Genomic DNA, 27,632 nt, shown 5'->3' with positions numbered 1-27,632 from the left:
GATACTCAAAAAAAGAAAACACTACCAAAAGAGTTCATAATGTGTTAGGAAACTTAATTTACTTTATATCTTAGTGTTCAGCTTTTTAACCTCAGACTTATATCAGATAAAGTTGGGATTAAATTTATTTAAAAAGATTTTTTTAATGTTTATTTTTGAAGGAGAGAGAGAGACAGAGGGAGAGTGGGGGAGGGGCAGAGAGAGAGGGAGACACAGAATCGAAAGCAGGCTCCAGGCTCTGAGTTGTCAGCACAGAGCCTGAAGCGAGGCTCAAACCCACAAACCTTGAGATCATGACCCAAGCCGAAGTCAGATGCTTAACTGATTGAGCCACCTAGGTGCCCCAGGATTAAGTTTATTTTAAAAGATACATGTAAGATAAATAATCAAATTTTAAATCATATTTAAAATATGAATCAGTCTTTATGGTCTGCAGGATTTTTACAGTATTAGACCAGAGAGTGGTTGGATCAGGCTATCTATCAGTTTTCTCCCAAGCTTTTTATTTTATTATTTTTTTAAATTTTTGTAATGTTTATTTAGTTTTGAGAGAGGGAGAGAAGGGCAGGGAGGGGCAGAGAGAGAGGGAGACACAGAATCTGAAGCAGGCTCCAGGCTCCAAGCCATCAGCAACAGAGCCCAACGTGGGGCTCGAACCCACAAACTGTGAGATCATGGCGTGAACCAAAGTCAGATGTTCAACTGACTAAGCCACCCAGGTGCCCCAAGTTTTCTCCCAAACTTAAGATTTAATGATTTTTGTGGATTATGCAAAATGCTATTTCCTGCTGAAGGATAAAGTGGTTGTACCTCTCCACCACTGGAATTAAGTAATGACTGGTCAGGGACATCGGTATAATCTATGTCCATAGGGCAGAGCATAGTTAAACACACAAAACATGAATTCTAACCTCTTGTATAAAAGACAGCAACCAACTGAACTAACATATTTCTCTCCTTATCACCTATTCACCCACAGTGGAAACCTTGCACTTTGTTAAACAAACCCTAATTAAAGTTGTCTGATGAAAGAGATTCACAAGCAGTAGACAGAATAGAGAATCGTTAAGATACCTTTTAATTCTGCCTGAAACTGCTACAGCCATATTGTAACCATAGAGGAAACAACCGCAGGATAAAGCCAACTTGGAGGGTGGGAGGGTGAAGAGAAATAAGGGCCCCGTGCCTTAGACATCGCAGAATCACTGAGTTCATCACCTCTTGAGCCTTCTTACTGCTGGAGGTTTTTTGGGTTTGTTTTTTTTTTTAACAAGATGATAAATTTATTTTATATAACAAAAAAATACAGACTCAGCAACTCTCTTAAATCGAGTATTTCCTTCTCTAAAAGTGTATATAAATACTTCTAGATTGTGTACAGCAGCACTGTTCCTTAGACTTTCTGCAGTGCTGGAAAGGTCCTCTATCCACAAGGTCCAATTCGCTAGCCACCAGCTGCATGAGGCTATTAAGCACCTGAAATGTGGCTCGTGTGACTGAGGAACTGAATTTCAAATTTTATTTAATTTTAGCTAATTAAAAATGAAATTTCCACATGATATGCATATGCACAGGCCATGCCATTACACAAGGCAGCTCTAGAATAAAAATCCCCAAGTAATAAGTAGATCTCAGCCTGGTCCTGGGAGATCATCAAGCTGGGGACCTTCCACAGGGCCACCTTGCCCACAACTCTAATTGAGCATCCTTTCGGTGAAATGTGACTGCATTTCCTTGGCTCAGGAGAATACAATCTGCTATAATAGTGTGCTTTCCCCGCAAATACTTTACTGTCCCAACATGTTCCACGTTTATCCTTTCAGAGTATCCTTCTCTCCTACTCATTTCATGAGTTACTGAGAAATGAAAAATATTTTTACTAAATTAAGCATTCCTACCCTCAAGTTCTTACCCAGAAATCCTTTCTGTCATTCAGGTTGCAGCCAAGAGTAAGTAGTGGATATCACCCTACTTTAAATTCTCCAAGGTATGATATGTGAAGAAAATAACTCAAACCAAGGCCTTTATGCGTCAGAGCTCACAAATTCATCTTGATTTTTTTTGGTTCTCCTACTACCAGGATAGCTAGACCATATTTCATTACTGTTTCATTTTTCCCACCAGGTTGAAAGTCTTCAGCAATGTCAATTCTAATATTTCCCAGCACCCCAAATACTCCATCAAGTATGGGTCACGTATAGTGATCAATAAATATGAAGCGGCATATTAAAACATTCTGAACTTCTCATGTCACGCAAGAACAGGTGACGTTACAAAAATCAAAAGAAATAATATATTTGGGCCTCGGAGCCAATATCCCAGGCTGTAAATAAAGTACCTAATGACTATATATTTAAAAAATCGGGTAGTCTCTTTTAACATAAATGAGTGCTTTAATAAAACAAGATGACAGGAAACAACACTACTGTTAAAGTTGGGAAAAGTCCTCATTAAACACCACTTGTTAGACCGATTCACCCAGATGGCACTCGGTTGATTTTTTAAGTGCCAAATGCCCAGATGTTACAAAACCCACGTACCTCCACGGTGTATAAAAGTACTTGGCACTATTTTCAAAAAAGGTGTTGTCAAAATAAAATAGTCCTTTTACCATCGTGTTTGAGAATTATTTTTATCGCAATCCCAATGCAGGTTTTAGCATGTATAATATATAAAGAGTAAACTCTCAGTAATAAAGTTAAATAGACATTTTTCACAGCTGGCTGAAACGACTAAGTGCTGTGTAATTGTTTCAAATTATAATGAATATTTTTACTCTTAAAACCTTGGCAAGACAAGGGTTTGTTTTAAAAATTAATAGACAATGAAGCCCACAGGATGTGACCATTAAGAGCTAAATGTGTGGTTTTGCTTCACGTGAGTCATTTAGCCACACGTTCTGGGGCGTTCTTTCTCATGTTTGCCGCTTTCCAAAAGAATCAATAAAAAGCATGTGAAAATATCTAAATGAACACAGGGGAAATAGTGTCAGAAATCAATACGTCTCTACCAGCATGTTTAACCTGCTGAAATGAAGTGTTAATCACAGAAATAAGATACCATATTACATTTATAAACTAATGAAACTAGAAAAAGCAAAGCGTGTGACACTATAATTAAACAGCTGGAAGACGTCCAAGCCTGTGTAAGTTGATAACCCTGGTACAATCTCTGGCAGTGAAAAGGCAGGTCTGCAGCGAGTTGATACGGCCAGCTTGGTTGTTAATTGAATAACCGGCAATCTATAAACACTACTAATTGCGTGTGTGGGAACCTGTGTACAACTAAAGACGCTGCCTGAAGGAGCACTCCAGAAAGACTACGTGAATAAAGCGCTCGGCAAATCTTCTGTCTCGCTCGATCCCTTTGAGTCAGAGCTTGGTTCCCCCACTGCATTCTTCTGATTAACCTCTACACGGCAGACTTAATGATACATTTTTCAAAAGATCGTTTTTCTTCCTAACCCCGCTAGGCATCGCACAACTGTCAATGCCCCATTTCAGAAAAGAACAAACAAGTCATCGAGAAAATTCAGCCTGTGAATGGAAAGCTTTCGAAATCGTAAAAGAAGACATGGTCTTATTCCCAACAGGCAAAATGCTTTTCAGAATTGTTGCGACGCATTTTGCAGAAATGTGGCAGCTGCTGAGAACAGCACGGAGTGTTAAGATTTGACACTTTTTTTTCCCCCTTCCTTAAGGATATAGCCATTTGGGGAGGCTCGGAAACCGTTGTCAGAATTTTACTTATTCATCCATTTAATAAATCCTTTTAAGCTGATTATGTCAACCCTGGTGACTGCAAAACATTTCACAACCACGGCTCTAGGATCTAAACAAACTTTTTATTTTTTAGGTCTGTAGAGAAGACCGCTTGGCCCAAGGGATTAGTTATGAGATATGACACCTCTTCTAGCTTAACATTCAGATCCAAATAAGGCCAGTCTAGAGCAAAGGTCATTATCATTCTGCAAGTGTCTAGCAGCTTCCAGGAAATGAATTGAGAGACTTAATCCACTCCCTGGTGGATATAATACCACATCATAAAACCCGGGACTACCAGCGAGAGTACCGTGCGGTACTTAGCAGTGCAAGTATTGCAGCTGGACTGACTTGGCCTCATCGTGGCTCCAACACGAACACACTGGGGGCTAGGAAGCCTCAAGTCATGGGGCCTCGGTTTTTGCGTCTGTAAAACAGGAACTGCAGGGTACATCTCGTAAGGTTGTCATGAGGAACCAAAGAAAAAATGAGGGCGGCGTGCTCAGTAGAGTGTCTTGCATGTAGAAAAGTGCTCAGGAATTGTAGGGTTTTAAAAAATAAAGCATGCATTACCCATTACAGACAAACGGAGGGATCAAAATACGTGCACAGCACCAGCCTGTGGCCAAATAACTGGGTAGTGTCTGAAGCTGAGTTTCTCTCTTCCATCTCATCAGGATGGAAGAGATATCGAATTGCACCAGAATTCCTTGGAAAAAATAACAAACTTGAACGTCTCCACTTCAAGACATAGACATATATTAGCAAACTGCGTTCTATCCAGACTGAGGGTAACGCCTCACATATGAGACCTTCGGTCAACTAGAAACAAAGATGAAAACAAACTATAAGGAATCATTATGAATTAATTGTATTAAAAAGAATAAGTTGGTAAGTCGGAAAGGTGTGATAGATGGTGTGCACAGAGAAATAAATGATGTGAAACGGCTGTCACCTTTGCTTTCACACCAGGTATTTGCTGCTTAGAGAATTTTTAATCTCAAGAGTCCCCAGGCTGCTAGAAGAAAAGGCCGGATGTACACCGTTTAGATATTAATTTCAGCCACTTTTACCAAAAATCACAATTGGCAAAAAAAACCCTCTTTGTTACTTTTACCAAGTAACCTGACTAACAAAAGGCATGCTAAGTCACAAGAAGTTACAGACCAACCAAGCCCCGGCAGGTATTGCTAAGTCCTCTGTCCATTCACAGAAGAAAGTGGGGGTGGAGGGGGTACACGATTCAGTCTCTGCTACAGCCCAAAGGCTCATTTCACTGGTGGAAATCCCCACCTACAACACGGGCACAGCGGCCTTTTGGAACCTGCACCTGTTTCCAGTATATCCAGCCTCACAGCACATATAAGCAGTTAGATTTCTCATCTTACTGCATTTGAACTTTAAGAAGCTGGAAACTGTCAACAAAGAGCTCTCTGCTCTTGAATTAATTTTATTTCTTGCTCCAACAACCCAAACTTCCTGCTCTTAGGGCCCAATATCAATCCACTTTTAGCTAATATGGTACTCAGGTGAATGCAAAATGTAGCAGGATTTGTTAACAATAATCATTTATACATTAAAATACAATCATATCCAGAGGCACCTGGATGGCTCAGTCGGTTAAGCGTCTTGACTTCGGCTCAGGTCAAGATCTTACGGTTTGTGAATTAGAGCCCCGCCTTGGGCTCTGTGCTGACAGTTCAGAGCCTGGAGCCTGCCTCAGATTCTGTGTTTCCCTCTCTCTCTGCTCCTACCCCGCTCATGCTCTGTCTCTGTCTTTCAAAAATGAATAAACGTTAAAAAAAAAAAAATACAATCATATCCAGATGAAAGTCCTCCCTAGATTTCAACAGAAAGTATCTAGCTAAAATTACATTGCATTTTGAATACTTAAATATGGATATTAAATAAGGCATGACCATTTCCCAAATAACTGTGTGCGTGTATATGAGTGTGTGAGAATACAGACATTAGTCACACAAATTTCAGTTATGAGTGTGTAATATACTTGTACCATTATTGTAGATCCCAAAGAGACGTCACTCAAAATTAAAATGTATCCATTACTTGAAATCAGAAGAAACTACCTCTATACAATATGGATCATTCAATTAAACCAGGAGAGTCCCCTGAACAATTTTTTTTTTTTTTTAAGGAAGTTTGCTTGTTTATAAATGTGTGATCACATGATGATAAAAAATCCCTTGGGGAAAAAGGATTCATGGACTTTAGTGAGTCACATCAAGAAGAAAATTGTGGCTTTGTATGTCCTCCACTGAAGCCAACATTATAGAAGATTCCTGACACAAAAAGATGAACACTATATATTTTTCAAAATCTAAAAATTTCTACCTTAATATAAAAAGATTTTCAAACTGCTACCAGCGTCAAAAACCCTGAAAACACCTATTACTAATTTATTTCATTTCAACCCCGTATTGAGGGGCATACCAGATAGACAACAAGCTTTGTGGCTGAATAAAGAATCCTTACCCTCAAGGAGCTGCAAGTGAGAATACACCTTAGACTCCTGCCTATATATAACATTGTGATATACTAGACCACCGTTCTACAAAAGTTTGGTGGTTTCCAAAGTGGAAATAGTATTTTGTCAAAATGAGAAGGTGGGGGAAAGGGCATCCCAGAGCAAGGTTTCATCCTAAACAAAGCATGAGGTTGAAAAGTGCACGAACTGATTTGGAGGTGATAAGACCACAGAAGGCACAAAGGTGGAGTACTGAATATAAACCTGCAAAGACAAGTTGTGGAGAGCCTTAGAGATAGTTTAGAGCCAAGCCAGATAGCTTAGAATTTCTCTGAAAGTCAATGAGGAACATCCAAGGGATGTTTTTGAGCAGGGAAGTGATGGTGAGAATGGTGTTTCAGAAAGAAGGTGCTGATGGAAGGGTGAGACAGGGTGGGAACGGGGACCTGACCTTGGGAAGCCAGTTAGAAGGCCAGTGCAGCTGCTTGAGAAGTGACATAGGCGTGACCAGGACAATGAAGTGAGAGGGGATTTACAGGGTACTGCAGAGTGAGCACAGATAGGAACTGGACTGAATGTGCAAAGAGAAGGATCCCCGAAGATGAGAGGGGTGCCTGGGTGGCTCAGTCCATTAAGTGTCCAACTCTTGATTTTGGCTAAGGTCATGATCTCACGGTTGGTGAGTTGAGGCCCTGCATTGGGATCTGTGCTGACAGGGTGGAGCCTGCTTGGGATTCTCTCTCTCCTCTCTCTCTGCCTCTCCCTTGCTCTCTCTCAAAATAAATAAGCATTTAAAATAAATTAAGACTATTAAAAAAAAAAAAAAGGCCAGCATGCTATTTCTGGCTTGGGTGACTGGATGATAAGGCTATTAACTGAGATAGGAAATAGAGAAGGACAATGTTAGGAAACTTCAGGAACTAGCTGGGATAAAACATATTCATTATATATATGCAGTGGAGAAAATACTATTAACATCCAAACTAAAAGTAAGTATGCCCTGGTTAGCATGAAAAAGAAGTTAACTTTGGCTCTTTCAATTAAAAAAAAGCATACTGGGGCACCTGGGTGGCTCAGTCAGTTAATCTTCCAAATTCTCCTCAGGTCGTGATCCCACGGTCTGTGAGTTCGAGCCCTGCATCGGGCTCTGTGCTGACAGCAGGCGCTTTGGATTCTTGTGTCTCTCTCTCTCTCTCTCTGCCCCTCCCCTGCTCACATCTGTCTCTCTCTCTCTCAAAAATAAATACACATTTAAAAAAATTAAAAAATAAATTAAAAAAAATAAAAAAGCATACCTCTCCTACTTAGTTAAATCCACTGTCAACACTACTTTTCATATAGAAAAGCTCACGAAGCTCTCAGATTATATAGCTCTATCCTCTCATTTTTTGACTAATTATTTCCTAAGGATATCCTGTATCTGTAAATCAGATCTTCCTGAACTCTAGAAATTAAATTGCAATGCAAACATTTCATGCTCTTCTCAGAGAGCACGAGTGTTTAGAGCTCACGTATGGCTTGTGTACAGCCATTAGAGATGGTCAGAAAATGACTGTGTGAGGTTCGTGTGGATGTAGAAAGCAGGGGGGGGACCAAGCAGCTGCTTCGCATTGTGGTATAATTTGGTCCCCATAAATCTTCCAGAAGAAGTGATCAGTACAGAAGAGTCAGGTGTGAAGAGGACTCAGACCTTAGATGTGGCAGTTACCAGTAAGAGCTGGGATGGGCCGGGAGATAGAAAAGAAGGAAAACAAACTCAAAGGAATGCATAAGTTACCTTCAACATCACAACTCAGGTAGTTACGCACTTCATTCAAAATGAAATTGATATCTTCTTCCGAAGGGATGGGATGGTGTGTAACATCCGTTGGAGTGTCGGTAGTGCCTGCTATTGTCATCTTTTGCCAGGGTAAGAAGAAAATTACTCGCCCATCGCTGGTTGCTGGGTCAAGCAGTCCCATGCTCTCTGGGCTGATGTAAAAAGAAGGGTTACAGATTTCTGAAATTAGCAGAAGTTTAATCCTTAATCTGCAGTCTAAAAAACTATTCACTAATTCTCATACAAGCAAACAAGAAACACATGAACTATTACTTTAACTGCCGATACTCTAGCCTAGAAATTCCTAAAAGAGAAAAAAAAATAATAATACTGGTAACAGAAAAAGAAGGGAGCACGTGTGATAATAAAACTCACAGCGCAACCAGCCCTCCCCATCTCAACAACGCAAGGTTAATTAAGAAAGTGGACTTCACTTTCCAATTGTTTGGGTTTTTATATTCTTTGGACCATTCACATCAGATAATGTCAGCGGGGATAAGTGTCTATAATTCTTTTTGTGATGGTGAATTAAGGATTGCTCTTCAACCTTTTTTCAAGTCAATGAAAAGTATTTTCCTTGGACATTTGACATTTGACGCATCTTTCAGTGGAAGGTCTCAGAAGTACGTGAGAAAAGTGAAGGCTCTAAGTTTCTAGCAACTAAAATGTGATCAGAAAAGTTCTTTACTTCTTTGTACCTAGATGAACTTACACCACTTCACCAAATATGAAATTTCTTACTTTACTTCAATTTTATAGAAATCTCAAGAAGTGCATCAATGAGAAAAGGGCTGGGTTTTCTACTATTACATAAATAACAGTGAATGAGGGCAAGGTCAAAAAAGGGAGAGGAATATCTTAGCAACGACAATCTTTAAACAGACATAGGAGGCTAATGTATTATGCTATTAAATCAAGGTTCGAAGATGCCTCTTTTGACAGATTACATAAAATCTTCCCAAATATGAGTCAATAATTTTCACTAACACATACTTAATATTTTAAAACCAAATTATAAAACACACCAGAAATAATAAGCAACTAGAAATATTAACAAAACCTGTCCAGTTGTCTCATTAAATCAGAAACTATTGTTTTCATGCATTCATGAACCATTCAAAGAAATTTGGAGAAGTTGAAAAAGGGGCGGGATGATCTTAAAGTGTCATGTTCAAACAGGCCCTACCAATCTTCAGAGAGCTGTTTCAGTCTGACTGAATTCTCATAGCAAGCCAATGTTAAAGGCATTTTCAGCTTCTGTTAATGAAATTTCTTAAATAGAAAACACAATTCCATTTGGTTTAAATAAATTTCAAGAAGTCCCTCCTATACCCGTAAATTTTAAAAAAGCGTAAACTTTTTATGTTTATCATTCCTCTGAAAAAACTTAAAAAAAAAAACTCATATTGATTCAATTGTATAAGGGTGAGGGTCTAACAAGTGCTTAAAAGTAAACAACAATAATTTATTTCATGAAAAAGAAATCTAGGGATACCTGGCTGGCTCAGTGGGTACAGCACGTGACTCTTGATCTTGAGGTCTTTAGTTAAACCTCATGTTGGGCATACAACTTGTTCAAAAAAAAAAAAAAAAAGAGCTACAAAATTACTTGAAAAAAAAAAAAAGAAATCTATAGTCAGCTTAGCATATACATCTTCTTTATGTAAACCACAAAGAGTGTAAGGCTTTTGTTGCAAAGAACCATGAGTCCCATGAAATGCTGCCATTTCTTTTTTTTTTTTTGATGTTTATTTTTTGTGAGGGAGAGAGAGCAAGCACGCAGGGGAGGGGCAGAGAGAGGGGGAGACACAGAATCCAAAGCAGGCTCCAGGCTCTGAGCTGTCAGCACAGGGCCCAACATGGGGCTCGAACTCACCAACCGTGGGGTCGTGACCTAAGCTGAAGTCAGATGCTTAACTGACTGAGCCGTGACTGAGTACTGGAAATGCTGCCATTTCTACAGAGCCTTTGTAGAACCACTGTCTACAGGATCCGTGAGAGACACGGAGAGAGTGGGCCACAGTCCTACTTAACATACGCAAAATGCATCACAGAAGTGGGTCAATCATTTAAACCTTCAGCTAAGATTTCATCTTCATTCAGGGTTGAAGGAAATAATTTTACTTTCATTTTTATATATTGAAAACTGTAAGTATCGAATATTTTATATTTTTTTCTTTGTGTTTCTCCTAAGACTCTCTTTAAAAAAATCTTAAAAGACACTAGTTAATTACGTAGTTTGTAAGCAACTGATTTGATCCTGGGTAAATATGCCCTTACATTAGGGGCACCTGGGTGGCGCAGTCGGTTAAGCATCCGACTTCAGCCAGGTCACGATCTCGCGGTCCGGGAGTTCGAGCCCCGCGTCAGGCTCTGGGCTGATGGCTCAGAGCCTGGAGCCTGTTTCCGATTCTGTGTCTCCCTCTCTCTCTGCCCCTCCCCCGTTCATGCTCTGTCTCTCTCTGTCCCAAAAATAAATAAACGTTGAAAAAAAAAAAATTAAAAAAAAAAAATATGCCCTTACATTAAATCAGTCACTTTGGGGCTGGGAATTAATTCATTCAGAGTTCAAGCTTCAATCTGATAAATAGCACCATGTTGAAACAAAAGAATAAACTGCATCTCCTAACATTTAAGGAACAAATTATATGTTGGTATATTTTATGCATGATCATTTTATAGAGCAGATATCATATGAGGTACTTAAGTAACTCAATAAACCCGACAAAATTTTGCATAAAATTATTATATTCAACAACCTAGACATGAAATGCTATTAGGAAAGCACAACTACTGAATCCTTTAAAACCTTCCAATGCAATAAAAGCAGTTTAAAGGGTGAAGGTGATGGTTACCAACACACGCATAACTGGATCCTGTAGAGAATCAACTGCTTAAGTGAAGACATATGTGTCAAACATAAAATTAACAAGCACAGAGGGAAGACAAAGCTAGTAATGAATGGTATAAAAATTTAAGAATCCACTTGGAAATACCTTTCATCAGTTCTAAATTACCTAATTCATACTCTCCCTTAGGGAAACATTTGTTTTCTTATGAAGGATTAATTCTGCAAGGTCACACTAAAGTTTGAAAATGGAGAGCACCTGTAGTGATGGTCTATACGGGACAGGGACGCGTAGGTCTTTCCTCAATATGTCTGAGTCACTGACATCAGGAGGAAAACCACGCTGCTAATTTACGTGTGCGTCTAGGATTAAACATAATGAACATTTTTCTCACGCAGACCACTGGCTTCCTCAAGTACCCTTATTTCAACTGAAATCAATTTATTGTTAACTACTTAGCAACCAGTGTTAGAGCTAACAGTACGCACACAGCGATACAGAAACAACAACAACCACCCCCACCACAACAACACCCCCCCCAGAAACCTGACTTCTTGTCAGGGGTAAAAAAACACCTATAGGTAGAAGGAGGAGATGATTATTTTCATGTGCGTAAAGTCATCGTGCATTGTGGCTGCTTTAAAAAGAGCATCTCACCGCAACTCTGATGGAAATTTCAGGTTTGTTCTTCATGTAAACTAAACAGCACCTTTAAAATTAAATGATTTCTGTGTTCTGGGTTTTTGGAAACTGAAATAATGCAAACAAAATGTCTGCTACCATGGCACGTGTCTTTGAGGGTCATAACAAGGTTAACAAATGCCATAAAGATACTACTCCCAAAACAGCCCAACACGACATACACATGGTCCTTGCCTTACATTTAGCAGCCTACACTCAACAAATCAGTGGCTACAGGACTCACTACATATCTAAACTGATCAGGTTCTAGTGGAAATGTTAGACCTTAAGGTGCCACCACCCAGTGTATGGGGCAGCCCCAGGAGGTCTGACTCATCCCTGAGGGCCAAGTGGAACCCTCGAGCTATAACTGAGTGTGACTGACTGATGAGCCCAGGCAGCCATTTCAGTCTGACATCTCCCAGCCCCACCCAAGAAAGTGAATTGATATGGAGAGCAAAACCAGCCCTCTGGGATGCCTGAAGGTCAGGGCTAGAAGGGAATAAACTCTTAATCCAGGCCAGTATCCAAAACTAAGGAGCTCATCTGTGGCAGACCCTGAGCAGGAATTGGGCTGCAAACCACTCCCGGAAGGTTTCTGACAGGAGGTATAGCGGTTATAGTTCAAGGTGCTAAAAATGGGGACATTAATTCCTCCCAAAGTGGCATGAGATCACTTACTGCATCTGAAGCAGGCCCAGCTGTAACTCACACTTTCACGCTTTATGGGGAGGTGCCCTGAAGCTAATGACAAATTCTGGGGATTAAGAAAGGCATCCTGTTTTGAAAATATTACATCCAGGTGATATATATTTATATTTCTTTAAAAGCACCTATCTACTCTGTTATTAGCGTATTATAAAGTTTAGTACAGAACTATATGGTGTAGCATTACCTCTTTCATGTAAAATGTTTAAAAGGATAGACGTTTGTGCAAGTATGAACGCACAGTTTTACAGAAGGAATCCTAGGAAGTGTTACTGATTACCAGAGAACAACTGAAATGGGGAATAAGGCAGGGGGGCATGAGGAAGAAGAGAGAGGCTCTCACTTTTCCTTTTGTGTCCTTCTATTTTCTACAGCGATTACTTGAACGCATTTATTTTTATATACATGGGTTATCAGAGCAATAAAATGAAGAATCATGTTTTGTTTTCATAGTTTCACTTTTCTATATCAAAAATATCCCTTATAGGTGTTACATTGAATTTTAACTTTAAAAAAAGCAACAATCTCTATTTGGTCAAGTTAACACAAAAAAGTTAGTAGGATTCATTCAGGAAATATTTACTGGTCACTATTAGACACTGCATGAAGAGCAGTCAACAAAATAGATACAAAGGATCGCAGGATCATTGTCAAAATGTATACAAATCAGGTACTACCTTGAGATAAGGAACCAGAAGCTGAAAGAAGTAGCTTGCCAAGGCCAAACAGTCTGTAAGAGGTAAAGTGGTGAACATCAAGTACTACATCAAGGTATCACCTTAATTTACCCCCTGGCTCCCCATTTTAATGATGGGCAAACTAAGGTTTACAAAATTCAAATGGCCTGCCCCAAATGATATCTATTAAGTGGCAGAATTAAATTAGGGAATAATGAATCCTCTGACATCACAGGGCAATAGTGAAGAAAACATGAAACATAATAACACATGAGGATATATTGAATCTACTAGGATCTAAACAAATATGCAAATGTGTGTGTCTGTAGCGTAGGTCTTATATCCATAGCCTAAAAGATATTAAAGAAAAAAACCCCTCCAAAAAAACCCTTATAAACTAGCTGTCTTCGCATATTTTTAATCTAATACAAAATAGATGCATATGATTATGAATGAAACTATTGTTGAAAACTTCTCTATATACAAGAAACATTTGCATATTTACATGTATTTACTTCTCTCCTTTTCATTTAACAAAACTCCGGTTCCAGATTTTAAAACTCTATTAAGTACTGCTACGTAAAGTTTTATTATCAAGACTGAAACACCTTGGTTTCTTTAGTCCTCAATTAAAATACTAATGATGGTCTACTTATCACACATAGACATTTAAAAATGAGACAGAAATCTTGGAAGTTGGTGGATAAAAAATGGACTTTCATATTTTTTTTTAATAGAAGTGTAATATTTTTCTTGGGAGAGGTGAATTTGGTACAAATTAGGTGTATCCTGGAGTCTTTTTGGGAAGATTTGGTTATTGAAAAACTGATGAAACAGCAGCATCACATAACATAGCAGGATAGCATCCCAGGAGAATGTAGATATTAAACACAATACAGATTCTGTTCATCCATTTAATCAAATATTAAAAGACTGATATAACTTTACAGAAATGTATTACAACATGGAAGAGATAACTCTCATCCTAACCACATTACCTAGAAATTACCACCTTTAACTGTTACCCATAATCGTATTACCTAGAGATAATCACCGTTAGTATTTGATGTATTTCCTTGTAGTCTTTTTTCTATATTTACGCAGTGTTGAGATCACATTACACATTTAATCTTACATCCTTCATTCTAAACTAACAGGGTATTGTTAATGTTTTCCTAAAACATTAAAGTTATTTATAATTACAATTTTTAATGACTATATAATATTCCCTTGTGCAGATATGCCACAATTAACTTATCCATTCTATTAAGGTTAGCACTTAAGGAGTTTCTAATATTTCTCAACTATAGATAATATCATAGTGAATACCAGGAGCATAGATCATTACTCCATACAAAATTACTAGTTTGCCTACTGGATTTACCACATATGGAGATAAAAAGGGTACACATATTCCATACTCTCATCATGGTTACATGATTTTTTTTCCACAGAAGTCTTGAAATGTCCATGAGATCCAATTATAATTAATTTCTTAACCAAAACCCTCTAAATGTTTCTTTTTTAATTTGTTAAAAATTTCAAAAATATAATAAAAAAGAATAGTGCAATGTGCCCATCAGTCAAGTTCAATGAATTTCAGTGAATAGGTATCTTTGTTTCATCTCTCTCCCTACCCGTTTCTCCACTGACAATTATCTTTGTTAATATGAGAGAACAGAAATCACATCCAATTTGACTTGCTGTGACAGTTTTCACAACGCATTTCAAAAGTCATAAACATAAGAGTACACGAGAGGTCTTCATGTTCAGATTCTTCATAAGCCAATTTGAGTATTTATAAAATTATTTTTTTAGTGTTTTAATTAAAATATGCCCTTCGTGGAATTTTTTTTTTTTTTACAAAATTTACCCTTAATATTTTAATTAACATTCAAAAATACTAAGGTGTAATTTCTGAAGGTGAGTACACTGAAGAAAGTACAACAATAGATCCCAAATCATTAACCCCTAGAAGTGAGTATTGCCGTAAAAGCTAAGAAATTCCCAAGTCTGGATTGTATTTTGTGTTTTGGAAGAGTTCCTTTGCTTATTTCTCCTCATTTTGAACAGGAAGCTAGACCATCCAGTAAGAAAAGTGGGCTGAGGGGCACCTGGGTGGCTCTGTTGGTTAAGCTTTGGAATTCAGCTCAGGTCACGATCTCACGGTTTGTGGGTTCGAGCCCCGCATCGGGCTCTGTGCTGGCAGCTTGAAGCCTGGAGCCTGCTTCGGATTCTGTGTCTCCCTCTCTCTCTCTGCCCCTTCCCAGCTCGTGCTCTCGCTTTCTCACTCTCATTCTCTCTCTCTCAAAAATAAGTGAAGAAGCTTTAAAAAAAAAAAAGTGTGCTGAAAGAATAAATGCAACCGATTTCCTGTCCCCCTTGCAAGGGTGCCGAGTTGGCACACAGTTACCTGTAATAACCAGGCATCACAATGTGGACACCAGCGCTCGGCTGGCAGATAGCTGCGGCGTTCTTATCATCCATTTTGCGCACGGTGTCTGTGAAAGGTCCCGTAGCATTGATAACGCATTTGGCTCTCACATCAAATTCCTGCCCTGTGAAAGAAAGCAGCATCAATCACACACCCCATTTGTTTCTCTGCTCACCGATGCTTTGGGTTATTAATTTACCTATAAACTTAACCTATGGCGAAGTACACTGTGCACCACACGAAGGGACACGAGCAGCCAGTTACTGAAAAGCCACACAAAGGGCTTGCATCCGAGTCGGTCTACCCAACACAAGTCCAAATCGAAGAAAGAACGTGCCGCTTTGTCATCTCGGTTCTCAGTCTATTTTGCGAAGTGCCCGGCATCTGAGCGCCAAACGTGAAGAAAGCCGGGTGAGTAAATAATCCGCTTTCTCCCTAAAACTCAAATGTGTCAACAGCGCTGCCGTGAGACAACATAGGTCTCAGTGTTGGTTTTGTTCAAGGAAACGAGGTGATTGTGAAGCTCTGCCTAAGTGGCCACAGAACCAGGACAAGAATGGAAAATCCAACCAAAGGTAAAGTGATTGACTCTAACGATGTATAAATGCACTGCCTGTGTCACTTACTTTGAAACTTGGCATGCTTATTTAATTTTATTAATAACATGTTTTTGTCCAGAAAACGGAATACCTTCCTAGCTGTGGGAATTTTGTGGGCATTTATTATTATCATTATCATTATTGTTATTTAACACAAAAGGGAAAAATTGCCAAGTACCACAAGGGAAAATTTTCATGTTAAACCAGTCATTGTTGACAATAAGGAATATAATTAATATGACTCTGAAATCTGGCTTAAATAAAAGAGAAGTGACAGAAAAATTATGATTCAGTCATTACATCGGCGAGGCAAGATGCTAAGAAAGACCTTCCCGCTAGGGCCTCGGCGTACCTGTGAGCACGTCCTTACACCGTGCACCGCTCACTCGCTCTTTCCCCGTGTGGGGGTCTGTCTTCTTGAGCAAGCTCACGACCTCCATGTAATTGGCTGTGGCAGCCCCGTACCTGGCAGCAGTGAGGGCAATGGCAAGGTTCATCCGTGCATCGTTGTGTTGTCCTGCAGCAGGGGAAAGCATCAGAGGAGGGACAGGAGTCACCTCGAGCCACAGACTGGTGGAACAGAAGTGTGTCACAACAGATATGTCACATCTGTCCCTGTCACCCAGAATCTACATGATGGCTGGTCAGCTCTATAGGGCATGATTTAAAAATACATGGTCGTTCTCGGCCAGGCATTTACCTGCCATTTCACCAAGTGCACTTTTGTATACCGCCGAAAGGGCAAAAAATACCCCTTTCGTACGGAGCTCACATCAATTAGCTGAAAGTTAAGAAGTAAGTAATTATTCTCGCAGCTCGGGAACATATGTACATGTCAGACTTTTCCTAATACAGACAACCCGTATGCACGAAAGTGAAGCAATTCAAAACCTCAGAATATTTGACACCCCAACTGGTGTTGATTAACAATTTTTACGAGTATGTGCTCTATCTAATATTCAAAATCAAGAGCTTAATCCCCCATAGAGCATCTCTATGCATTCTATAAAAGGGTTTTTCTTGGTTTGACTCTTGATCAGAGCTCCTTAAAATGTAACATTTTTTTTTAATCACACATAAAAGGTAAGAAATTAAGCAGGGCAAAATTTAATTACAGAACAATTCCTACCTGTATTGTTAAAGATTTATTGCTGAAAAATCCTAGTTAAAGAAAACTAAGAGGGAGGTGAAGGGGGGGGTGGGGGAAAATGATTAATCACTTTAAAATACTGGCATCACTAGAGACGTTTTCTATTTATTATTGCCAGTGGAGTTCACGCTGACCAGGAAGAATTACTCTACATTGCAGGGGCCAGGTTCTCTGTGCCCTGAATAATTAATTACTCAGGGCTAGATGTATTGAATCAGGGTTCAAATTCCCACACACTGGGATCAGTTCTATCAAGATAATACTGATAAAGGGATGAATTTGTAATGGATATTGTTGTTGATTTATGTTGCCAGCATACCAAACATTTAGTATAAATGGTTTATGTAAAGTTTCTTCCTTGTGATTCCGCCTGTGCAGGGCCAGAAGCCCTGCACAGGTAATCTGTTCCAGCTAAAAGGGCAAAGTTATAAAGAGAGAATCAATGACTGAAGATTCTGCCACCCCTCCCCACAAACATCTTATTCTAAAACTGCTGAACTAATACAATCAGCCAAGAGCCTTTCCCTCTCCATTAAGTCCTCTATCAGTAGAGAACATACATTAAACTTCAACATGCAGAATAAGGGGCTATTTCATCCCAAAATTAAAAAAATGAAAGTAGAGGAAGAAAGGAAAACAACAGCAGCGGTAGCTGAATTCAGTGGGAAGAAAGACTGGTAGCATTTGTATCAATTTCAACTCAGTTTGACTCTAAAGTTGCTATTAAAATAGCAGACCCATTTAAAGTTAAGTCTAAGAAACCAACTTCTATTAATGTAGGGCTCATTTAAAATTGGAATATGTTCCACCAAGTTAAACGCATGCAAACAGACCAAAGACACTGAGAATTCCATTATAGATCTTCTCTCTAAATTAAAGAGAGTACCCATCCTATCCAATCCTTCTGGGAGATTTATGTACCTAACAGTGAAACACCCTATGGGCAGTACAAGAAATCCAAGCCATGTTTGTAAGGTAGCAAGCCTCACACCCCACCAGGTGTGCCTTGATTTACACACTGGACAAGTCTCTGGAAAGCCATGTGTATATTAACTCTCTTAAATCCTACACAGAAGTCACTATTGAAAGGGACCAGGCAGAAAACCCATTTGTTAACTGACAGATTACTTCATAAAGCAGTGTATCTATTACACAATCATCCAGTAACACAACTCTAAGCTTTGAACACACAAAATCTCTCTTTTAATACCTTATCAAAATATAAAGTCTCACTGGAACAGCTTTGGTATACTTGATCAAGCTCTGTTGCTTCTATACTAAGAGATGCCTCAATTAATTTCCAAATCCTGAGACTTTTAAGGTAAACAAGATCGTCCGTTCAAAGTGTGAGGAGGAAAGAAGCTTCTTTGGTCCTTATCTCCCATGCCCATCCACCCTGCTACCTAGTAGCCCCTGCCTTGACCCAAATCAGCATGGCACTTACTTATGAAGGACGGCCCTTCCTGGGATGATCCTCACCTGCCATAATTCTTCCACTCCCATTATACTTACTACTTAGGATTGTTACATTTTTGCAACTCCCTCAACATTCATGCCATTTAACACCTTCTTGCGTTTGTCCACGCTAATTCTTCTGGCTGAAATTCTATTCTGGAAGCTCTGGAAAACTCCTCTTCATCCCTTGTGACCTGGTTCAAATATCCCCTTGAAGTCTCACCGTATCTGAGTCCCTCCAAGGCAAAGTTGTTCATCCCTTATTCTGAGTCAGTATCACATCTTGTATATACATTTTTAGTAGCCCTTATGATATTATGTTCAGCCATGTATCCATCAACTTAAAGAAATAATAAGCCTTGGGGCGCCTGGGTGGCGCAGTCGGTTAAGCGTCCGACTTCAGCCAGGTCACGATCTCGCGGTCCGGGAGTTCGAGCCCCGCGTCAGGCTGATGGCTCAGAGCCTGGAGCCTGTTTCTGATTCTGTGTCTCCCTCTCTCTCTGCCCCTCCCCCGTTCATGCTCTGTCTCTCTCTGTCCCAAAAATAAATAAACGTTGAAAAAAAATTATAAAAAAAAATAAGCCTTGATTATGAGTCAGGGTCTGACATAAATGCAGAGAACACACTGGTGAAGAGACACAGGGTAGTCGCTCTTCTCCCAGAGCTCACCTCCCACTGTAGTCACCAGACAATTTCCCACCTCTTCATCCCACTCACGGCAAGGCAGAAAGCCTTTCTCATTCATCTTTTTTTTCTTTTTTTTCCCCTCATTAGTGCCAAGCACAGAACAGGTATCCAGTAAGTATTAAGTTTAGCCAAATTCCATTCTGTGAGTTAAATAAACAGGTTAATTTATAGCCTTAGATTTACAGTCTCATAGATTTATATAAATAGTCTTTAAATGTAAATAGTCTTTATATATATATATATATATATATATATATATTCTTTAGAGAGTTATAGCTGTGTATCTAACAATGGATTGTTTTTGTCTCATGTTAAAGAAACTTCAGACATCAATAAGTTGGTGGCAAGAAATTTGAGAGAAGCAGATAAACCCCAGAAATGTGGAAAATCTGAACTTCAACCCAAAGTAGTCCTTATATTTAAGTTGAATAAGTGTGACAGGAGGAGAAATGGTGATGAATGATTCCCTTAAGACTGACCCCACATATTTCCCCTGGCTCTGCAGGGGAGTGCAAACACAGCTACTGTAAGTTCTTAAAAACCGAGGAGTCAGCAGTTGGACTTTCCTCCGGGCCCCGGGAGCTCACATCTCCACCCAGAAGTTCCCTTCTCTGCAGACATTCAGTTAATTCATGTACCTCCTTGGATTCCTGGTAGCTCTCCTCCTCAACGCACATTCAATTCACCCTTTATCCTGAGATACCCAGATGCTCTCAGTGTATGCTTCCTGGAAGAAATGGTAAATTTCCACTATTCTTAACTAAATTCCCCCTCCAACCCCCTTTGCTGACATTTTGAAAGGTATCTATATGCCTCCTGTAATTTTGTGTCTGGAGACAACGTTTTTGACAACACTGCATGTCACTGGAATGTGATACAATCATCTCAACTCCCCCACCCCATTGATCTGCTTATTAAGCTTGGATTTTCCAATCCGCTTCCTGAGAGCCAGGCAACATGATACTACTCACGGATCAGTGAATAGCTTTACATTGGCACTGACGCAAGGGCCCAGACGGGGACTGTGAAAATCTGTTTCCTACTCTATTCTCCTTTTGCGCTTGAAATCTCACATATGTGCACATACTGAACTTACAACTCGTATGAGAGGAAGCTCCTAAGAGGTGGAAGGTGTAACTGTTTTCCCTTGTTTAGAAAAACACAATATTAAATCAACCTACCCCAAAGAATGAAGGTCAGTGGTGGCAGAGAATGATTTTGCCTTAATTCTCCATGGCCCTGCGTACGGGATAGTGAGAGGTATTTTACGTGAAAAGTGTTTTAGAATGTGATCATGGAAAAGATAGGCCTCAAACATAAATATTTTGGAGACTAGCAACATCGCTCTCCTCAGAGGGCTTCAGAGTTTAGCAACTAAGTGAACATGCAAAATAGCTGGAAAAAAAAAAAAAAAAGATATAATCCCTGAATGTGTAAAGGATGTGAAGAATGAGTAAATACGCAAAAACCCTAGGTAACAAATTTCCTGGCATTTTCCTGGTTGTTCAGATCTAAAATTCTATGATGTCCTGAAATTCTACATATAATCTTCTTTTAATACAGCATCTGTTTAAAATGGCCGTTTACACTGCACAGACCTAACTATGGACCCAGAAATCTGTATAGAAAGTCTAGCCTTTAGAAAAAAAAAAAAAAAAAAAAAAAAAAAAAAAAAAAAAAAAAAAAGCTCTTGACTAAAATAACACCTGTCCATGACTTCAACATCAATAAAACCTGCCACTGTTGAAATGTTGAGAATATTTCCTTCCATCTCCCTATGCCTGATCTGGGTCTTGGGCAATCATATGACTACTTCTGGCAGGGGGAGAAAGGATGCTTGAAAGAAAGAACACTTCCTTAAAGCTCAAATCCCATTCCTAACAAAATCCACAGGGCCTGATTCATTCTCTCAGACTGACGGTGTCACAATGACCTCTTGGGCACCTTCTCCTTAGCAGTCTGCCAAAGACAATTCAAAGGCTAACCTACTAAACTTGAGCTGATTTAATATAATGATTATACTTAAAATTTCCCTTTCTGATGGGAAGAGTGCAGGTAGAAGCAGAGTAGAAAAGGGGTGTGTGTGTGTGTGTGTGTGTGTGTGTGTGTGTGTGCGTGCACGTGTGGGTGGGTGTGTGTGAGGGGATTACAAAATCTGGCTTAAATTCATATGATGAATAAAATTGAAAAGGAAAACTCAACATGAGAACATACTTTTGACAGTCAATTGTGGCAACAATGCAATTTCCAAAAGTACATTATTTATAAAAGTGATTATTTGTGTGGGGCATGGCAGGGATCAGGGAGGCTCGTGAAGCAGCTAAGGGAGGGTGCACCTTACCACATACGGTGGAGAATGGCTCTGGACTTGTAAGGACAGGGTCATATGTTTAGGGGGACTCCTCAGGGCTTCAGGGTCCTAGACAAGGAGAGGAGCTGGGTAGCACCTCTGAAATTATACAGTGCATGTAATGGCTAGTCCTCAATACCTACCTACCCCTTTCAAGATTTCACTTCAACCTACTCCTCATTTCTGGCCTCTCTCACTTTGGCCCAGCATGTCGAAAAGGAGAAAGGGCATGAATGAAGACCAAACGGCAGGTACTTTATAAAGGAAATCAGAAAAATAAAACTGGAAATTATATTCTTCCATTAGTTCTAGAATTACAGTAAAATCTTGATTCGAATGGCTTTTGTGGACTATGCAGTATATTGCAAAAAATTCCTCATACCTCCCTGTAACCCTTTGCTATGAATCTTCAGTGTCCTCTCCCACTCTAACCCTGGACTCAGCCACGTGAAATTGTTTTGGTCAATGGGATACTAATCGATGTGATTTTAAAAAGGAGGCTCTACAAAGCCAAAAGACACACCCAGGCTAGGCTGCTGGTACCAGGAGGGCGATGAGAGGCATGTGGCAAGTTGCCCCCAGTCATCTCGGCCAAGGCCATTCTGCATCGGTTGGCAGTCAACACCTCTAGACACTAGTGCAAATTCTGGGGAAACCAGAAGAATCCCTGAGCCAACCCCAGACAAGATCAGAAGAACCACCTAGAGGACCACCCCAGTGCATGAACAATAAATCCTAACTGTTTTTATACTCTTGGGGGTTTATGGTTGTTTGTTATGTGGAATTGTGGCAATAGATAATTTATACAGGCAGTGTAGCCAATTTTCTAATAAAATTAATCCTGATTAAAAATAGGTTCTATCTTCAAAACTGCCTTCTAAGATGGTGATTTTTGAACACAACTCATTTTCCCATAGAAATGGTATAAAATAAATGGGAGTAAGATGATTAGGCTGTGCCACAGAGCTAGTTAGAGCAAGAGGTACCTGAATAAGGGAATTAATGGTTCCAAGAGCCTCAAAGCCCATGACCTCCTCACATGGACTCTAAATCTCTGGGCTGACTCTAGTGCCATTTTCAAACGCCTCTGCTGTTCTTTTTGCTTATGTTGCCCCTACTCCATGAGACATCCTATCCTACCTGGTAGCCTATTCAACTTTCATCTTTTCTTCATGAAACCTTCCCTGACTCCTCTCAGGCCCAATAGCCTTCTCTACTCTCTTTGAACCTACACTTTTTACACCACAAACTATTTTCTAAATATTTGCATTCAACGCTCACTCATTTATTGAGCAAATATGTACTAATGCTTTTAATGTGTCAGAAACTGTGCTAGAAATCAGGTCTCCAACAGACCCCTAAAGAGGCACCGTTTCAGGTCTAGAGAACCTTGGTTCTAATAACATGTTCCTAAAAGAACAGAGTGCACCTTATTCCATTTTGCTTTCCTAGTACCTACCACAGCATTTGCTGCCTGGTAGATATTCAAAAATGCGCTGAGTGAATAAATGAGTAAATGTACATGATTATAGAAATCACAGGTCAGAGACTGCTCAAATAAGGGAAATGTGCTCAAGACTAAGAGATTCTAGGAACAGCTGCTGACCACTCAACTCTACCCTCCATAGCTGTGGTCTCCACTAAACCAAAGAACTACTGTCTCTCTACCTAGCTGCCCAGCAGACAGTGGAAACAGGATGTCTTCTATCGCAAGATCTCTGGTGAAAACACAAGCAAAAGGAGAAGGCCAGTGGTAAAGTTAAAGCAAGCGAGGGTTTGATGTATGATTAGGACAGCAGGTGGCAGATCCCTTTAACAACTACTGAGTACATACTGTGAGCCAGACACGATGCTAGGCTTAGGGGTCCACTGAGTAGGGAGAATAGGATTACCCTAGTCTTTTGCATTATGGAACCACGCTCTAATGGGAAGACAGATGAAATCAACTGAAATCAACTGATAAGACAATTAGAAATCACAACAATGGCAATGGAGGGAAAAATCTGGGGCAGGGAGAGCAAATCCTTGGTGCAGGAGTTATATTTTAGGCAGGGCAGTCAGGAGAGGCAGCCCAGATTAACAAGAAGTAGAGAACATGCAGACAAGGCAATTAAGCCCTAACAGCAAGACCACCAACTATAAACTTTAATCACTGCTAATTTGCAATTATATCCAAAGCTTATATGAAGCATAAACTATCAGAAATGCGACGTGGCATTAGCACAACCCCGTTTCATTAAATAGGGCCTGTAAAGTAACTTTTTTTCTCATGCGTACTTCAAAGTATTCATCTATATTTTACACATACTTATCAGGAATTAAGTGTTAAAATCATCTTGGTTTGATGTATACTTCTGCAGAAAATGTCTTCTAGTATAGACCGGAAAAACTCAAAATAAAAGCATCATATTCAAAGTTTATGAATTGGAGTAATTTGCTGTCACTTATCTACACTACCGTTCTCCGGAAGGGACACCTGTTAGCACGGAGCATGTAATCATTTTTATTATTAAATACAAAGGTACAATTAAATACAGGCACAGGATGTGACCTGCATCATAATTCTACCCAGCCTTTCTCTTCACAATATCCTTTTCATTATTGTGGGCCTTTTGTTCCTTCCTGTTTCTTTTGTCTCACCCTAAGTTCTTGAACAAGCTATTTACAATCTGAATAATTAGCAATCAGCGTGGATCTGTGGTCTTTGGCCTCCTGTAAACGAAACATTGTGAAGTGCCTTAACGTGACATATTGAAGTACGTAAAGTTTCTATACCCTCAGGACTTTCCTTTCTTGAAAAAAGTTTTAAAGGAACCTAATGAAGAGTAAGTTTTCTACTTTTCAGACACTTGGGAATCTAGCTAGAGTTGAACAAAAATATAACCACATGTGACTGCAAACGGAATGCTCTGGGTGTGCATTATCCATATATGTGCAAAAATGCGCTATACATCCAATTTACAGTGAAGACCCCTTCCCTTGGGTGCCTCCCCAGGGCAATTAATTCTCTCTCTAGGACAAGCCAAAAACAGGCTTTTGTACTCTGAAGGGAGAAAAAGAGAAAAGAAGTAATGAGACAAAAATTAATTGAAATGAAGTTGTAAAGTCAGTCAGCCAGACACACTATAGAGAGGCTTTTATAGACCTTACAATACGTGGCCTAAAACCAGAGGTAATCTTCCTCGGTTGTTTGTGAAATGCACTAAAGCCACTGATTCACTATCTTAGCATATCTACCTTTGACGGTGAGGGCCTTCATTTCCTGAGCCCTATGGTCTGGGAGGAGTGGCATCTTAACCCAAAATAACTGTCCTGAGGATGCTTGAGACTTATTTCTCTTACCAATGTTTCACCAACACCTACGATGTGCCAGGCATGGAGCTCAGGATCACTGTGGGGAGCAGAAATTAAAACAGATTGGTCCGGCCGCTCCAGGGTTCTGGGACACAAGAGCAAATTTTCAGTCTAACTTGGAAAAGTCACAAGTTCCAAAAAGGCTCTTCAATACTTAACCATATTTCCTTTCTCTTTCCTCTGCCGTTTTCCTAAGATATCACCAAGAATAACACTCCACACACATCTTCTTGTCTCTCCTATGTTCTAAGAAGATTGCAAGGTGTATTTCATAGGAACGTGTGCTTCTGGTCAAGTCCATTCCCTACCAACGATGAAACCTCACACTAGTTGCTTCATCTAAGGTTCTATTCGGTCATCTACACAAGGGGAATGACAATGGGGTTGACATGGGGTTAATGTGAGGAATAAGTAAGATAACTGATGTATGTTACAACATAATGGCTCTCAACAAATATTAACTATTATTAAAAGGTAAAAAAAAAAAAAAAAAAATTTCCTGGAAAGTCAAGATGGCTTTACACCTTAATTGGAAGATATGGCTACAACCTAAAATACTTCAAAAATAAAAACAAAAACGTTGTGTTTACTTTCTAGTTCGAAATGGTTTACCACTCATTGTGACAAACTTTCCTTGAAATGTGTAACAACTGATCTCTAATCTCTGCACTTCGTGAATATGGTTTGCTCTTTTTCTCTCTCATCACTTTTTACCACTGAGGAACAACTATTCTTTTTCGTATGCCACAGTGGAAAGAAAGACAGGGAAATGGTTTTCAATCCAGTGGAAAACAGCATTGACAGGATAAGCATTTCAAAATATCAGAATAACCAAATCTTAATGCAGCTGACTTCATTTTCTCTTAAAAGTGGGGAGTCTCTGCCAGTCTTTATAAAGGAGATCAACACTTGCTACAAATTGGGAAAAATCAAAAGAACCAAGTTCTAATTCCTCCAGCAGCCACTAACCGGGTGTATTCCTATTACAGCTAATCGTCTGGATATCGTTTGCTTTTGCTTCCCAGCAACTAACTCCCTTCTCTCCACCATGTAAGTTTCACAGAGGGGCTCAAGGCTCCACCTCCCACAGGAGAGAAAGAAGGTCCGCTGAGACTCAGGCTTCCGACCTGGCTCCAATCAGAGGCTCTTGACAGACTTCAACCTAGAGCTAGTGACCCAGAGCATGGGACCATGAGAAATCCAGTATGAAGGGGGAGGCAAACAGCAGCAGCATCACCCCTTTCTAGGGGGTGGCAGTGGCAAAGACGCCTGCGGCGATGGCAGAACAAGATGTGACACACAATAATCAGCACTAAAAGTCTTCGGTGGACCAGTGCAGGCACAGGATGGCATCTGTGGTGCTGGTTGCCAAAAATAATTTTGGGTCCCTCATTTTTCAGGCTATGTCTTCGGCCTTCCCAGCATTTCTGCCTCTTGCTCAAGGCCTGTGCCTAAAACTCGAGGCAAGTCCCAACCCCTGCCTCAGTTTCCTCATCGCTTGAGCCACAGAATGGAACTTTGAGATCTCTCAGGTTCCTGCCAGCTCTACCAATTTTCTACATAGCGCTCATAAAACTTCAAAGAAATGAACTGGAAACTTGAGAATCTAATTCTGTAACAAAGCAGAAGCCCTTTAATGGGAAACGGGACAGGCAAAAGTGAGTGAAAGAATCCTTTCACTTACACGGAGCCACCTTTCAGTGCCCGTCTCCTCATTTGTGTGTGAGTTTATGCACACAACTTTTTACAAACCGGCTGGAATGGTTCAACCGGCCCCAGGGGCCATTCTGAGTGTGAGCTACATAATAAATACATGCGACCGTGTGCTGAGGGCCGGCTGGGGAATTCTAACTGGAAGCAGCCTTTTGAGAACCTTTATCTGTTGCATGGCGAGTCCTGTATCTTATCAGATTTCTCTCTCTAATCACAGGAAGATTCCACACCTTATCAAATTGTTATCAAATCAGTCTGACCAGACCCTAATGTACTGATTGAAGAGAATGCGTACTGTCACATTAACATGAAAAGCAGGCTAATTCTAGGCGCCCAGGGAGAACCCGGGGGCTTGAGACTCAGAATACCTGCGTTCAGGACCCACGTGCCACAGACTGACTTGATTCTGGGCCTGGTCCTTTTGCCCCTCAGAATCTGTTCTTTCATCTGCAAAATAAGGTTAACACCAAGCTCTGTGCCGACCTTCTAGAGTAACTGCAATGATCCAATTAATCCATAAGCGGAAGCATTTGTCAACCGGGAAGCCTTCTAAGAATGAAGCTATTACTGTTAAAAAACATACCCTTCTACTAAATTTACCTTCCCTTCCCTTTTGTTTGAGATAGTCTTTTATTTGTTATCCAAATCATAAATATTCCTCAGTTATCAGAATATCTCTTAGTAACCCACATTCAGTGTTTACTGAGAAACTTTATTTGGGGCTTGAAACTCTAAAAGAGGAAGACAAGTAAGAATTGAACTCTTTTTAACTATAAAAACAAAACCTCAGACTCATTTGACAAATATATCTAACAGGCATTGTTTCAACCTGTAGTAAGAATATCCAACAGCTTCTACTTGAACTTGATATTTACTAAGCAAAATTCTGATCTTAGTTTGGTTATTCAAG

The 27,632-nt window shown here is 39.8% G+C and overlaps 1 protein-coding gene across 4 annotated transcripts in view; it reads right to left on the bottom strand.

The window, feature by feature from the left end:
• GPD2 (glycerol-3-phosphate dehydrogenase 2) overlaps positions 1-27,632 on the bottom strand; it is a 142,555-nt gene that overhangs the window by 21,585 nt on the left and 93,338 nt on the right. For all 4 annotated transcript variants that reach the window (XM_030324216.1, XM_030324215.2, XM_030324218.1 and 1 more), the window contains exons 7-9: positions 16,366-16,530; positions 15,394-15,538; positions 8,024-8,217 (exon numbers count right to left, since the gene is read on the bottom strand). In XM_030324216.1, coding sequence (XP_030180076.1) covers positions 8,024-8,217; positions 15,394-15,538; positions 16,366-16,530 — 504 coding nt within the window. The remainder of the gene's footprint in view (positions 1-8,023; positions 8,218-15,393; positions 15,539-16,365; positions 16,531-27,632) is intronic.

Source organism: Lynx canadensis, chromosome C1 (assembly GCF_007474595.2).
Source record: "Lynx canadensis isolate LIC74 chromosome C1, mLynCan4.pri.v2, whole genome shotgun sequence".
Lineage (NCBI taxonomy): Eukaryota > Metazoa > Chordata > Mammalia > Carnivora > Felidae > Lynx > Lynx canadensis.
Note: the sequence above shows the minus strand (reverse complement) of the source record. Positions and strands in the feature narration are given on the sequence as shown.